At 35.1% G+C, this 14,704-nt stretch overlaps 1 protein-coding gene across 10 annotated transcripts in view; it reads right to left on the bottom strand.

The window, feature by feature from the left end:
* RHOT1 (ras homolog family member T1) overlaps positions 1-14,704 on the bottom strand; it is a 61,914-nt gene that overhangs the window by 15,003 nt on the left and 32,207 nt on the right. For 5 of the 10 annotated variants that reach the window (XM_060134784.1, XM_060134787.1, XM_060134789.1 and 2 more), the window contains exons 9-19: positions 13,031-13,129; positions 12,410-12,518; positions 11,709-11,829; positions 9,453-9,537; positions 8,935-9,080; positions 7,793-7,893; positions 5,983-6,113; positions 5,223-5,306; positions 3,522-3,641; positions 2,334-2,536; positions 1,182-1,277 (exon numbers count right to left, since the gene is read on the bottom strand). In XM_060134784.1, coding sequence (XP_059990767.1) covers positions 1,182-1,277; positions 2,334-2,536; positions 3,522-3,641; positions 5,223-5,306; positions 5,983-6,113; positions 7,793-7,893; positions 8,935-9,080; positions 9,453-9,537; positions 11,709-11,829; positions 12,410-12,518; positions 13,031-13,129 — 1,295 coding nt within the window. The remainder of the gene's footprint in view (positions 1-1,181; positions 1,278-2,333; positions 2,537-3,521; positions 3,642-5,222; positions 5,307-5,982; positions 6,114-7,792; positions 7,894-8,934; positions 9,081-9,452; positions 9,538-11,708; positions 11,830-12,409; positions 12,519-13,030; positions 13,130-14,704) is intronic. The other 5 variants (XR_009537642.1, XM_060134786.1, XM_060134792.1 and 2 more) reach the window with 1 other exon arrangement.

The raw sequence follows: 14,704 nt of genomic DNA, 5'->3' as shown, positions 1-14,704 counted from the left end.
CAAATACACAAAAGAGTCAAAAGACGAGTATGTTCAACCCTGAGGAGATATGAACAACATCGTCTTTAATTCATCAAGCACCATGGCTCCCAAAGGAAATCAAAGTGCTTCATAAATTTCTACTTGAACCCAAAATATAGGGTTAATTTCGTCTGCTAGCAAAACACACCAGCTAAGTACGATAATATGAAACTCTGGGTAAGGGTGTAAAAAATCAACAATGGATCCAATTGATATTAGATATGAAATTTAGGGAGGCTTTCTGACTCCTTTCTGGTTGAGTGAGTTGCACTAGTTGGTACAGGCACGTGGGGCAGCCCATTTCACCTCCACTCTAACAACCAAAGTAGGGGGTCTCCAATGACTGCTCAGTGGTCAGAGCCACTCAGACATACAAGGCCATCACACCACCCCTGGAGAGGTACTGGCGCAGAACCCACTCAGAAGAGCGCCACCTGAAGAATCAATTACATCACTTCCTGTAACACCTGAACATTTTTTAGAGGCTTCTCAGTCAAAGGACTGGCCCAATCTGACTTGGCTTAGCTTGTGAGATCTGATGAGACCACAGCACACCGTGGCATGGTTGTGGAGATTAGCAGCATCCCAATAATGCCTAATTCCCAACATGAAGAAAAACAAGAATTAATTTTTTAAAAGACTCTTACAGGCTCAAGACATTCCATTTTAAAATCTGACTTGTGATGATGAACATATCACTGCTACTAAGTCACTGCCAGCTGTCATACTGGAATCCATCTGTTATTTTATAAGTTGAATCTGACTCTTCAACATATACAGGCTCCACCCACCAAAAAGGAGGGATGCAAAGTATGCTTAGCAACAGGGAGATGCTTCATGAGAAGTAGTTTCGGATTAACCATAAAAACAAGTGTCCATGTATGTACATTTATCATATACACACACACACACTCACACATATTGCAGTAAAATTTTAAAGATGCAGATCTAAAAACACAGTTGCAGTTATTTACAAGATTAAGACAGTGCATTTACATATTAAAAAGAAAGACACCATAGTATACAGTTAGGCAGTAAGCCTGACCAAGCAGTGCGTTTCTGGATAATTACTAAATGTGAATTATGGAGAAAAAGATTTGGTCATCTATAAGAAAATGTCAACAAAATGCCATAGAAGCCATAAAGAAAAAGTAACTTACAAAGCAGTTTTTAGAAAGACCCAGATTTTTCTCAAATTCTCTATTCTATCAGTGTTGCCCATGTCTCGGGAGAGTCTGTCTCTGTAATGATCCTCTCTGTAGATAACATACATGAAAGTTTTAAAGCAAAGGTAAACATAAAAAGTAAGGTTTTGCTTATCTAACAGTAATAGGAAGGAATGACTTCTCTTCCAATACAAATAGAATTTCAAGGGTTTGCTGCATTTTTTTTAAAGTACTAGTTAATGGAACAGCAATAAAGTTAACTGATTTGAAAAATCCGTACAAATTAACAACCTTTTGAAAAACCTTATTAGTTTGTAGCAATTTTTGAGTATTACTCTATGTTATACTGTACTTTTCATAAGAAGAAAAATAATTTAGAGAATAACATAATAATAAATAGAATAAACTGTAAAGTCCTGAGAAACGCACTGCCTGAAAAACTATCTTATCACAAAACAGAATTTATACAAACACCGTACTTGAGGAGAATGCCATTAAGAACCATGCAATTTTAAGGCAGTTAGTAAACTACAAAGATGACCACAGTTATGTGCTTGTGCATATGCATGTAGAGATATACAATAAATGTACATAAAATTTGTGGCTCATAACACTTAACATAAAACATTTATATAGAAGGAATCCCAATTACAACTACTTTTTATAGCACTAAAAAAAGACATTATATCCTGAACTCAAACATACCCATAATTTAAACATAAATTCATAAACGATTTTAGAATCCTTCACATACTCAAGGTCAATTAATCAGCAGAAAAAATATAAAAGTTAACTTTTTGTTCATATGGAAATGCCTTATTAGCATGATGTCAATTCCATTTTATTGCAGTAAGACTATCTTTTTAATGATGGGTGAGAGGCTGAGTTTTATTGCACTATCCTATTAAGATAGTTACAGCCTGCTCAAATATAGTCAAGTATTATCAGAAGCACCAGTGATATAATTTTCTTCTGGTACCCAAACCAAACCTGCATTTACTCAAACTTGTCCCTTCTCATTACAAAGTCTCTTTCTGTTGCTGAACAACTTCTATGTGACAGAGATTCCACCCTCATGGCTAGTAAAGGCATGCAATGTTACCACAAACCATGCAAAACGAAAATCATGGCAGAGCAAGTACTTACGGGTACATGGCCATTGTTGTCAATTTAACAAAGATGTCTTTACTGGGTGCATCAGCAGTATTGCAAGTGAAGGCTTGTGGTGGAGGCATTTTGTGTTTCCTGCAGAAATCAGTAGGTGAAATGCTATATTCTTGTCTGACTTCATGCAGGTCTGACTTTGCAGCTACGATTAAGCAAGGTATTCTGCTGTCCATAAAGTGTTGCTACAGGATAAAAAGTGAAATCAAAATCTGATGACAAGTTCAAAAATTACTAAACTTAATTAAATGGGCACTAAAAATTTTCTCTAGATAGGCAAAGCATCAACAGTTTCAGGGAGAAAGTAAACTAAGAGGCAAAGACTGGCAGTTGTCTAGGTCAGTAGCATAGTAAGACCAGGGCCACTTTTCTAATGCTGGTAACAATATAACAATTCTTCAAATTCACTACAATTTGAAAAAAAAATTTTTTTTCAAAAAGAAACAATACTCTGAAATAAAAAGAAATCTACCTAAATTCTCCCTCCTAAAGCACACTATTTTCATTTTTTGATATTACCTCTAGTCCTTAAGTACATGCATATATATATGTTTACATAGTTGTAGTCATGCTGGACATAACCATTTAAAAATATAATACTGAATTTTCCATGTTTTCAGAATTCAAAACCATTATTTTTAATGGCTACATAAATTTCATAGGATCATTTTGTCTCAATTTGGTAAACTATCCTCCTATTGTTAGACATTTGGATTATTTCCAGGTTTTTGCTATTAAAAACAATGCTAGAGTAAATTCCTTCGTACATACAGTTTTTTAACTCTTATTGAATCTTGTTGATAATCTCAAAATAACTGATAACTTTTCAAGCCTCTGGTTTATCCCCTTGCTCTATTATTATTCTTGGTATAACGGGCAACATATAATCCATGTGCATTCCTAAGACCTTCCATTAATGCAGAGGTTCTTAACCAGGAACGCACATCAGAGTCACACGTGGAAAAAAGTACTTTTAAAAATGCAGATGTCTGCGACTCTACCACCTCAGAATGAAACCAGAACCTTTAGGGATAGGACACAAATGTATGTATTTTTGAAAAGCTCCACAAATAATTTTCTTGCATTTCCCTGGTTAGAAAACACCATATTACAATTCCATTAAACTCCTTATAAAGTTAAACTTGGTTTTAGACCAAAAGAGCAACAAACCTTAAAAATCCTGGCACAGTATTCAAAGGATTTAGGGTTACTGACATCATATACCAGGCATACAACATCACAAAGGATCTCAGCCTCAGTTAGAAATTCCGATTCTGAGATATCATGCAACTTGTAAAAAGAAAGAGACAGAAACATAAGTATCATAACACTGATGTAAAATTAAAGTCATGATGTTTTATTATTTGCTTAACTTGACTTCCTAATTTAAAAATACTAGTTAAGCATAAATTTTCAGACTATTTTTGGAAGTAAGACATATAGATAAACAAGTAGTTTCTGATTTTTGAAGATGAAAAATGGTGATTAAGGTCCTACAGAAACTAACATTTAGTGAGTGACTAAAGTGTGCTAGGCAGGCCCTTTACATGCATTCTCTATATACTATAGATAAGAAAACAGGCTAAAGAGATTAGGTCAACTGCCAAAGATAGCACAACTAACTAGTCATCAGACCAAAAATTGAACTCAGATATGATTCCCAAGCCTTTTTTCTTTTTACCATACCACCTTTCCTCCCCAATCAAAAACACAAAGGAAAAAAAAAAAAAAAAACAACCACAAAGCAAAGGACGGTACATTAAGGTTATTTTGTTCTACTTCACTGCCTACTCTTTTTCAATGTTTATTATAAAATCTCTAAAGAAACATCCCATCTGTGATATGATAATGATCCAACAAGCGTAAAATTCAGTACTGAGCTATATAAGATAGTGCTTCTTTGTTGAGGAGAAGAAAAGGGAAGTGTAAAGTCAGAGGTGACTCAATATATTCCAAATAAAACACTATTAGAGCATGGATATTCAGAGACATGAAAGACATCAATTTGCAATGAATGGTTGTAACAATAAAACTGGAAAGTTAACAATCAGCAAGATTTACTGAGTACCCAATATACAGAATTATACTTAGGAGAAGAATGAGAGATAAACAGGTTTAACAAGACACTGACAAAGAACTTTTATCATAAAGAGCAAAATATGCATGAAATTCAACGTGATTATCTGTCTAGCAGAATAAACTACTTCCAAAAAGAAAAAAAAAAGGGAATGAACTTTCTTTAGTACCTATTTTTTGTCAGGAGCTTCTCATATTAGTTAACTTAATAAGAGACTCAGACTCAGAGAATAAGCAATTTGCCTGAGGTCACACAGCTGATCAGTGGTGGACCAGCATTCAAACCCAAATCAGACTGGATCCAAAAAGAACATAAAACCTCTTTTTACTATTTCATATTATCTTTTCAGTCATACCATTCTTTCCATCATTTTTTAGGCTACCACACTTGTTAAATACACTCCTCCCTACTAAATAGATACAACCTGATTCAATTACAGATTAAACTACCCCACACCTGCACAAAGGTCTTCAAACTAATTTCTAGTCAACAATAGAGGACATAATTTTTAAAAATAAAAGTGGAAGAAAGAGCAAAGAGGATTTAATTTTTTTTTAACTTTCTTATGGTGGTATAACATACAATTAAGCACACAGATAGATGAATTTTTACTTATATCTACACCCATGTAATCACCACATGGATCAAGGGAATTAAAATTAATTCTAATGAATAAACCAGGTAAAAAAATAAATCACACAAAAACCATTAAATTAAATCTAATTATGTTTTCAAAGAGTCATTTAAAATGTACCCAATAATTAATAATCTTTATATGCCAGAAAATTTCTTACCAACAAGTATTTCTCTTGTCCGTATACATAAACAGTGTTAATTGCATAGTATGATTTATGGTCATCACGAATTTTCTTCTGCCTCTGAAAACAACCAAAAACATCTCAGTATTTATAGTATTACAGGAACTAGTTTCCATCAACACATGCGCTCTGCATGTATGGTGTGTTACCAAAAAAAGGACATTCTTCCCTACACTATGTATTATTTATCAATACAAAGGGGATATTGATTTTGTTTCTTAGTTCTTAAGGTCTAAAATAAAAGATGCATTTGTTCTGCATACAGGGAAAGCAGTAGCTGAAAAGGAAGTAAACAATATCACTGAAAGTGTATTCCAGAGCCACCTGCTGGCGATTCTCCTTACACTATAATTTGGCCTGCTATTTCATCTACAAATATGTCAATCTCCTTACTCAAGTCAGTAGTCAGAATTAGGTATCAGTATTCGGTTCAAAATATTCACTGTACATTTACTTCATGCCAAGCACTGTGTTTGATGCTTTCATATGTGTATTTATTTAACCCCCATCTAAAAGCTGTTTAAAAAAAAAAAGACAAATGATAGCTAACATCAATGAAGCAAAGATAAAGCTAGTTCAATGAGATTATTGTTACACTTTAGTTGTACCTTACTATTATACATAGGTCACTCAGTTCTACTAATCATCTAAAAGGGTAAATGGTTATGAAAAAATTATGTAAACTCAGTGACTATAAAAATCTGTTAGTATAGCTCTATTTCTTGAGAACTCTCACCATTAAGTTTCTTCCAAGAAGAGCCTGAAGAACTCCACTTTTCCCACAGTTTTTCATCCCAATTACATTACATCGGAACACATTTCTTTGAGTCTGTTTTTTCTGAAGGTCTATCTTTTTATCTCTTGTTACTAAAAAGAAAAAAAAGCTAATTATGTACTGCTTAGATTTACTGAGCCTTCATTTCACATTCTGCAAAATAGGGTATTGCTATTTATCATTTTTACAAAGTGTTCGATCAATAAACATACTGTACAGTAGTCAAGCGGTATGTGAAATAAAGTACAAAATATAATACAGAAGGGCCCCACTTAGTGCAAAAGATGCATTTCTGAAAGTCGGCTATAAACTTCTAGTAACCAAATGATATTCATTTCATCATAAAATAAGTAGTATGTTTACATAACAAAATGATATCTGAAAAATGAATGAAAATTACAATGAATACAGCCAATACTATATCCCATCTTTTTTTCTGTTATAAATTATTGTCATAACAAATTATAAACTAAAAGATGCTATCTCAAAACTGCACTCTCTTGGGTCTATAAATGGAAAGAGGATATGCACGCTAGGGTTAACTGGCCTTTCTAAGGTAAATCTGTAAAAGAGGCAGCCCTGAAAACAATGTTGTATCAGCAGAGCAATGAGGCATGTCTTCTTTTTTTTTTTTTTGCGGTATGCGGGCCTCTCACTGTTGTGGCCTCTCCCGTTGCGGAGCACAGGCTCCGGACGCGCAGGCTCAGCGGCCATGGCTCATGGGACCAGCCACTCCGCGGCATGTGGGATCTTCCCGGATCGGGGCACGAACCCATGTCCCCTGCAACGGCAGGCGGACTCTCAACCACTGCGCCACCAGGGAAGCCCGAGGCATCTCTTCTTGAGGTAAAGAGACCTCCTTTAACTATACCCAAAGATTCAACTACAAGAAAGCTCACCAAGAGGCACTATTTATAGCAAAAAAACCTGAAAGTGATAAAAAACAGATAATAATTATGGGGTAGTTAAGTTATAGAATATCCATATGACGATACTTTATCTAATATTAAAGATATAATATTATAAATATTACAGATATATTAGTATACTTATTGATTATAGAAATATGGCCACAATATTTTGTTGAGTGAAAGAACCTCATGCTGGCTAATTAGTTCCTTAGTCTTTGGTGCTGCATTAAATACTGTCTAACTGGTTAAGTACTTTGAAGGGTACTTGCTCTGTCAATTTCACAAAGGCTGTCTTCCTGTAATGGGGCTTCCTGTAAGATATGGCATTTTTCCCCACAAATCAGGATATAAGAACTTCTTGAAATGATCAGTTCCCTAATTTGTTATTTCATATTATATTTATGGGTTTTCTTTAAGTGGAGCACATTGCCTGGCAAGAATGTCTGGTTAACATTACAAGATATGTGAAAGATTTTTTAATGTGGAAAAAGGTTATAAAACCGAGAGATGTACAATCAGTTGAATACCAGGATCATGTGTTAATAGGCACTGTTTTTAATGTTTAAAGAAAATTAAAACACAAGATAGACTGGTAAATACTTTTCATGCCCATAGCCCTCCCTGATTTTCATCAATGAAGTACCCTCAGGGGGAGACTAGAGGTAAAACCTCTACTCTTTCCTTTTTGATAAACAATTAAATCAAGCAGCTTACCTCAAAAGTGATTACCAAATCAAGGGAAAAGAAATAGTATAGACATGGAAGACTAATGAAGATGCATTTATTTTTACTCTTTTTACATATGAAACTGGAATCCTAAAAAAAATTTTTTTCTAATTAAATAGCATTCAGATACTTACCTGTGATGGCTGAAGCTTGAGACTCTTGCTCAGTCAATATTGAATAGCCTAGATAACCCAAATACTCCAGGCATCGCTGCACATCTAAATAGGTCGTGAGCCTAGGAAAGGGAAGAGTTTAAAATGTGAAAAGTTCCTAAGTGAATATTTATTTTAAAAACAATTACAACAGCTCAAATAATTTTACCACTAGACCCAGATAATTTTTGTCAGACTGCTTTAATTTCCCATGTGCCCAACCATGGCTTTTCCTACAGTGACATCCTTAGGGCAGAAATGAAAGGGAGGAGAATGCAAGATGTGGGGTAGAAGGGGCTCCTGTATCTATTCCACCTGCCCGGAGAGAGCAAGGCCACACAGATGAGCAGTGAGCAGCTGGTAAGATCTAGAGCAGGGATATTTTATATTATTTGCTTCCCAAGTTACATATTGTACTGCAAATACTGGCTAGTTAAGGACTTAATGATAATTAAATCTGAAAAGGTTTGCAAAAAGTGAAAAAAATAACTGAAAGGCTAAAAGACACTTGAAAATAGTTAGCCTTTTGTATGATCTGAAAAAAGAACAGATCCTGGTGTTGAGAAAGTTATTTTTGCCAAGGCTAAAGTAATTATGTCATTATGCACAACCAGAGAATTTTTTTAGCACCCTAGACAATAGGTCAACAAGACTGCAGACACCCTCACTAAGTCTAAGAGTTCACTGAAAACAAACAACAACAACAAAAAAACCCTCAAAGTAAGAATTCAGTGTCAAGTAAAATATGCTCTCCCCATATTCTGAAAATACAAGATTTGTACAATAACAATGATGTTTCCCTTAATCAAAAGTATTAAAACACACTGTAAATCAACTATACTCCAATAAAAAATTTTTAAGTATTAAAATTTACTTCCATTTTTATATGACTTATTACTGTTTCCCTGTACCTCATCCAAAAGCAAACACATCCCTTCCTGATAAATTTATAGAACATCTATAGTTCATCTCAGAGGTAGCAGCAGCACTATAAATCCTGCTCACAGGCAGCTATCATTGAAGCACTTCACAAGATCTGACAAATATACAAAATGATGAATGTAATGCACCATAATTTCAAACTAGCTGTAACTCTAGAGGAAAGAAGTGAGCTCTATACTCACGTCCACTGGGAAAGGAATCCCTGGTAGGTTATCCAGCCTTTTTCATTCGTACAAACTGTGTTATTCACATCTGGCCCCCAAGGTATGTAAGGGAAAACTTTAAACAAATCTTTAAGCTCATCAGGTGACAAAGCACAGTCTCTATCCTGAAGATATACAAGAAAGTATACATAACACTTAGATATCTAAGAGGATAATTCCCAAATGCAAGAGCCCCCTAATCAAGTAAAGCTATGTTTCTAAAAACTAACAAATGAAAAGAAATTTTACATTTTATCAAGAAAACTCCTTACACATATATAAGGAAACCTATGCAAGGGTCTATCAGAAACTAGACTTTTTCATCTTGAGAAAATAATAAAGTAAATAATATGAGAAAGTATCTTTGCTAGTTTAAGAAAGTTTGGGTAATTTTTGGCTATGTGACAGGAATGCCCAATAGCTCAGGGATCAGAGTTACATCATTCACAGGAAAATATTTTATCATATATCATGGAAAACTGCAGCTAAAAGCTTACCAAATCATGCTTGTCAAAAGTACTTTGGAGAAACAAATATGCGTGATGATTTAATTCAGTAGTGCAATCAGGAGGTATTTTTAGCCTGTTGATGAAAAAAAAAAGTAAAATAAATCATTAACTAAATATTTAAATTTAACTGGAGAAATGAACACGAAATTGCAACAAGTATTTTTGTAGGATGACAGCATTTACAGAACATGTTTTCTGTAGCCATTTAGACTTGCCCAGGGAAAGTCACTGCAGTGGTATGGCAATTCTCAGAAGAGTCATAATAGTGCTCACTCCAACGTGACAGTTTTCTTAACTATCTGAAGGGCAGGTTGTATTAAAAAATTTACAGACAATACTGATTAAACTGTAATGGGTTGTTCTTCCTACAAACCAATTATAAGTCAAAATTATGAGCTTTAAACAATGTCAACATTGTAATGTATTGAAAATGATGTGAAGAGATGTTATTTCTGCCTGATTTGACATTTGACACACCCTAAATTTGAGTCAATAAACATTTATCAAATGCACAGAGGTACTGGGGACATAAAAACAAGACAGGCTCCCTACCTCTAAGGAACCACATTCAAGCTGGAGACAGACCACAAGTAGATAACCTCACTATCTCAACAGAATGAGGCAACTGTTGAGTATGGGTAAATTACAGATGCTAGGGGAACCCTTGTAAAAGGGAACACTTTGGCCTGGGGATGGGAAGGTGTCAGCACTGCTGAGAGACACTGTCACCTGTATTGAGACTTGAAGGATAACAGACATGAATTAGGTTGGGGGGAGAGGGAGGAAGAGAGTAAAAATACCATGGGCAAAAGCCTGGAGTGGGAAACAATATCTGATTGGTGGACCAGAAATAGTTTAGTATTTACTTCTAGAATGAAGGCAGGGAGTGAGCCGGAGTGAGCAGATCATGAATGACCTCCTACACCAGGTTAAGAAGCTTAGGCTTTATCCTGTCTTGAAGGGTAAGTGACATGGCAAAATCCATGTTGTATATCTATTAATCTAGCAGCAGTGTGAAGGACAGGGGCAGAGAGTTCAATAAGAAGACTCAAGTGGTGGCTTTGAAGGGGCTCTTTACAGAAAATTAAAGGTAGAGCGCAGAAAGAAACTAAAAGAGATCTTAGTGTAAGTCACAAAGCCATAAAAGATGGAGTTTCCTTATTGTCATACTTTAGAAAGCAATAAGCAACCTCCCGTAGAATCTATCTACCCACATAAATTGGCACAGAAAAGAAAACTTGATAAAGAAAAGCCCTGGGACAAATGCATTCATTCAATATATATTTATTGAAAAACCTGGGAAATTACTTGAGCCAAGATTTAATAACTTTGACAAGGGAAGTTTTAACTTAGAACTGATTAATAGACGAGGAATCCAACTAGAAATTTTGCTTCCTTAATGATGGGGAAGGAAAAACAACAACAAAGTTTTTCTGAACCCTTACATGGATAGCTAGCAGTGCTATGCTAAAATTAAAAAGGAGAACATGAAGATAATGTGCTACTGAAAAAGCGAAGAAAAAAGGCGACAGGCTCAAAGGCCAGATCTTGGCAAGTCACTTCCCTGAAAAGCCTACTTCCCTTGGGTATGGGAGAGGCATCCTACAGCAAGGCAGTCTCCTATTTCAGGGTGATGCTGGGTTCATCATTAAACATACAAAACTTAAACATATCATTATCTAAAGAAAAACAACCACAAAGAGACTGGTCGTTTAGGAAAAATACTTATTTTATCCTGAGCTGAGAACAGGCTATAAAACTTAGGGAGGAGAAGGACTAAAGAAAAGAAAAACGCTAACCAATATATTTCTGATCCCTTGACTCTAAAAACAAGTTCGTCTAGCATCTTTTATCTCCTTCCTCAATAAAATGAATTTAAAAAGGTACTTGTATTCTTCATTAGAAGAAGAGGAAGAGTTTGAGCCATGCTATAAATCAGTGGCTCTCAACTGGGGATGACTTCACTCCTAAGGGGACATTTTTGGCTGTCACGACTGGGGGAAGAGGTGCTACCGGCATCTAAGGATGTGCTAATAAACATCCTATAACTCGTAGAACAGGCTCTACAATAAAGAATTATCTAGTCCAAAATGTCAATAGTGCCGAGTTTGAGAAACCCTGCTATAAACGGCTCTATAAATCTATAAATTATTCCTGAGTAGCTCAGAGCCTACCTATCAATGTGCTAAATAAAAACTTTAAAATACTGGCAAGTGAAATCAATTAGAAGCCAAAGGTACATACAAGGGAAATAAATATTCAGGTGTCAAATCCAGATCGTCATCGTAACCAAATCGTCGAAGCACAGTCCAAGTAGTTTCATGTCTCCCTCTCTGAATAAAAAGTGTGTGTAAAAAAAGAAAACCTGAAATAAAATAAATCAGTAAATATAGCTGATGTGAAAATGGGTAGAGTCACATGGAAGAAAAGCATGTAACACATAACGGCAAGAGCTAGACTCCTGAACATATGTGTACTAGTTTTGCATATGGAAGGTCAAACCAAAACAATGCTCACAAGTGTCTCAAAGAGTTGATTTCAGAATCATTTCACAGATACACCCAGGTCAGCAAGAGATGGCACTACATGAAAGGGCCAAAAACATATCCCAAGGAATATACTGACATTCACATGGTTATATGATAAAAACAAATGAAATCATTTTAATTTTAAGATAAATTTGTTTCTGAAATCTCTTACCCTCAGATGGACCTCTGCACTCCTGAGACCCAATCAATTTCCCTGCCTCTAATTTATACTCACAGTAAAGATAATTATCCCCACCAATGTCTGCCTCTTCCAACTCTTAAACATCCAGGTTAGATTTTAGGTATATTAGTAAATATAAACATTTCCCTAAATATAGATAATACTATAGACTTTTGCCTTCTACTAAATTTTGAAAATATTAAATTCAAAAGGGGGAAAAAGCACCATTCACCCACCTTTCAGTGTCAATCCACTATCAGCCACACCATCACTTATATGTTTTCTGACTACATTTTTGACATCTTCTAGAGCTTGAGGAGCTAACGGAGTGTTGAAACAAATTCTCTAGCAAAATACATAAAAATAAAGTTAAAAACAAATCAGCATTAAACCCACAAATAGTACAAGTATTAATCCACAAAGCAACATTAAATCAAAGAGTTGCAACCAAAGGAAACATATTCTGAATTAGCAGAGTCTCTACTTTGTATTAAGTAAAACATGTCATACTTAGGACATGTTTTCCCTACTCTCCCCATCATGTTCCTAAAACACAGAGCTCTTTGTGTAGCTATGTTATACAAAACCGAGAAAGAAAAATAATTCAAAGTTCAGACTTCAAGTCATCCTTAATAAACCCACTGTACACCATGAAATGACACTCTCAGAGTCCCCTCAACTCCTAAGCATAAGAGAGTTTTATCCCCTAGGTAAAGATTAAATAGCCTGATGTGAAAGAGAGTTTTTACATGAAAGAGATGCATGTTTATCAAAATACCATTGTTCAAGCCAATAAATTTTTTCTCTTCTCAGCAAAAAAAGACCAAGATACACAAATATCTGAAATAAAAGGCTACCTGAAAGAAGTTGAGTTCAGCATCATTGAGAGTACCATCATTATCTTGATCAGATATTTTAAATATACGAGTAAGGGCTTTTATACAGGCTGGTTTCATCTATAAATCATTGAGAAAAGAAACAATCGTTTTAATGTAAATAGCTGGGATTTTAAGATATGATTTTCATAAATATGCTGAGAAGAATACTGAATGTTTTCACTGCCAAATACATAACACTGCCAAATACAATACATACAAAAAAACCAATACAACCAACATGAAAAATGAACTAAAGCAAAGCCATTTCCTTTTATACCCAAGCCACTTTAAGTAAATGAGGCAATATTTACTTGGACCGATCTGGAATGCTTAAACTCTCCCTTCATGACCACACAACCTCTGAAGATGGGCAAAAGAGAAATTCATCTTTAGGGAAGATTCATTCTTCCAGTCATATAAAGAAGAAATGCCCTCTCTCATTCCATAAAGAATTTGAGCTGACATAAAACTACAGTAAAGGCTTTTCCCCCCCAACTTCTCTGATTTTTGACCTTCTAGCAGCAAAATGGGACTAAATGTTTTGGTCTGTCACGTGTGTGTGTATATATCAAAGCTGGGATATAAAATGTACTGATTCGCAAGCAGGTGACAAAATAGCACTGGTCGATAAGTGTACAAGTCTTTTACTAACTTCCTATTATGAGATAAGAATTACATTTAAAAAATTACATTTTTGACACTACAACTTTTATAAGAAAAGCTGCTGGAAGTGTACTTTGACAACTTTTATTTTAGGATTTATAACGGATAGAACAAATATTTGACTATTTAAAAATAAGCCCCAGGGGCTTCCCTGGTGGCGCAGTCGTTAAGAGTCCGCCTGCCGATGTAGGGGACACGGGTTCGTGCCCCGGTCCGGGAAGATCCCACATGCCGCAGAGCAGCTAGGCCTGTGAGCCATGGCCGCTGAGCCTGCGCGTCCGGAGCCTATGCTCCGCAACGGGAGAGGCCACAACAGTGAGAGGCCCACGTACCGCAAAAAAAAAAAAAAAAAAAAAAAGTAATTGAAGAAAAACAGTGATGCATTTTTCATTAAAGCTTGAAATGCATCAGAAGCAAAAGTACTCTAAGGTATTAGCTCAATACAATATTTAAATATTAACCTCTTAAAATATAACACCAAAAAATGACTACTTTTTAAAAGTATTAAAAATTATACTTTAATAAAACTAAAATATTTTGGCAGTAATAAAATAAACTCATTTTGCATATAAAGTAATCTAAACCCTCACACAGATCTTTTTCATTGTTAGGTAAGCAGAGGACTCCATGGGTCATACAGAGTCCGTCATCACTGGAAACATTTCAAATTCAGGCTTTAATTTAGAATATGATCTTTTTCATGATCCTACCTCAAATCTGTGTTAAAAGCTTATTAATGTTGTCTAAATAAAAGATTCCGTTATAAGCTTAGACTCAAGGCTTGTACTTGTATAAATCAAGGCATATAGTCTCTAAAAGTTACAGATTTTACCTTAAGCAGGTCCACCTAAGAAATGACTAACAGATGGTAGTAGGTGTTTTACAGGGAAGGGAGGATTAGCAGATTAGCAGAACTAATAATAGGCCTAAGAAAAAAGTAGCAATTAGAGAATTGAGAACAAACTTAACAGTGGCGATTGAATGTACTGC

The sequence above is a fragment of the Lagenorhynchus albirostris genome, chromosome 20, assembly GCF_949774975.1.
Source record: "Lagenorhynchus albirostris chromosome 20, mLagAlb1.1, whole genome shotgun sequence".
NCBI classification, from domain to species: Eukaryota; Metazoa; Chordata; class Mammalia; order Artiodactyla; family Delphinidae; genus Lagenorhynchus; species Lagenorhynchus albirostris.
The sequence above is the reverse complement of the archived record's forward strand: the minus strand, read 5'-3'. Positions and strand labels throughout refer to the sequence as shown.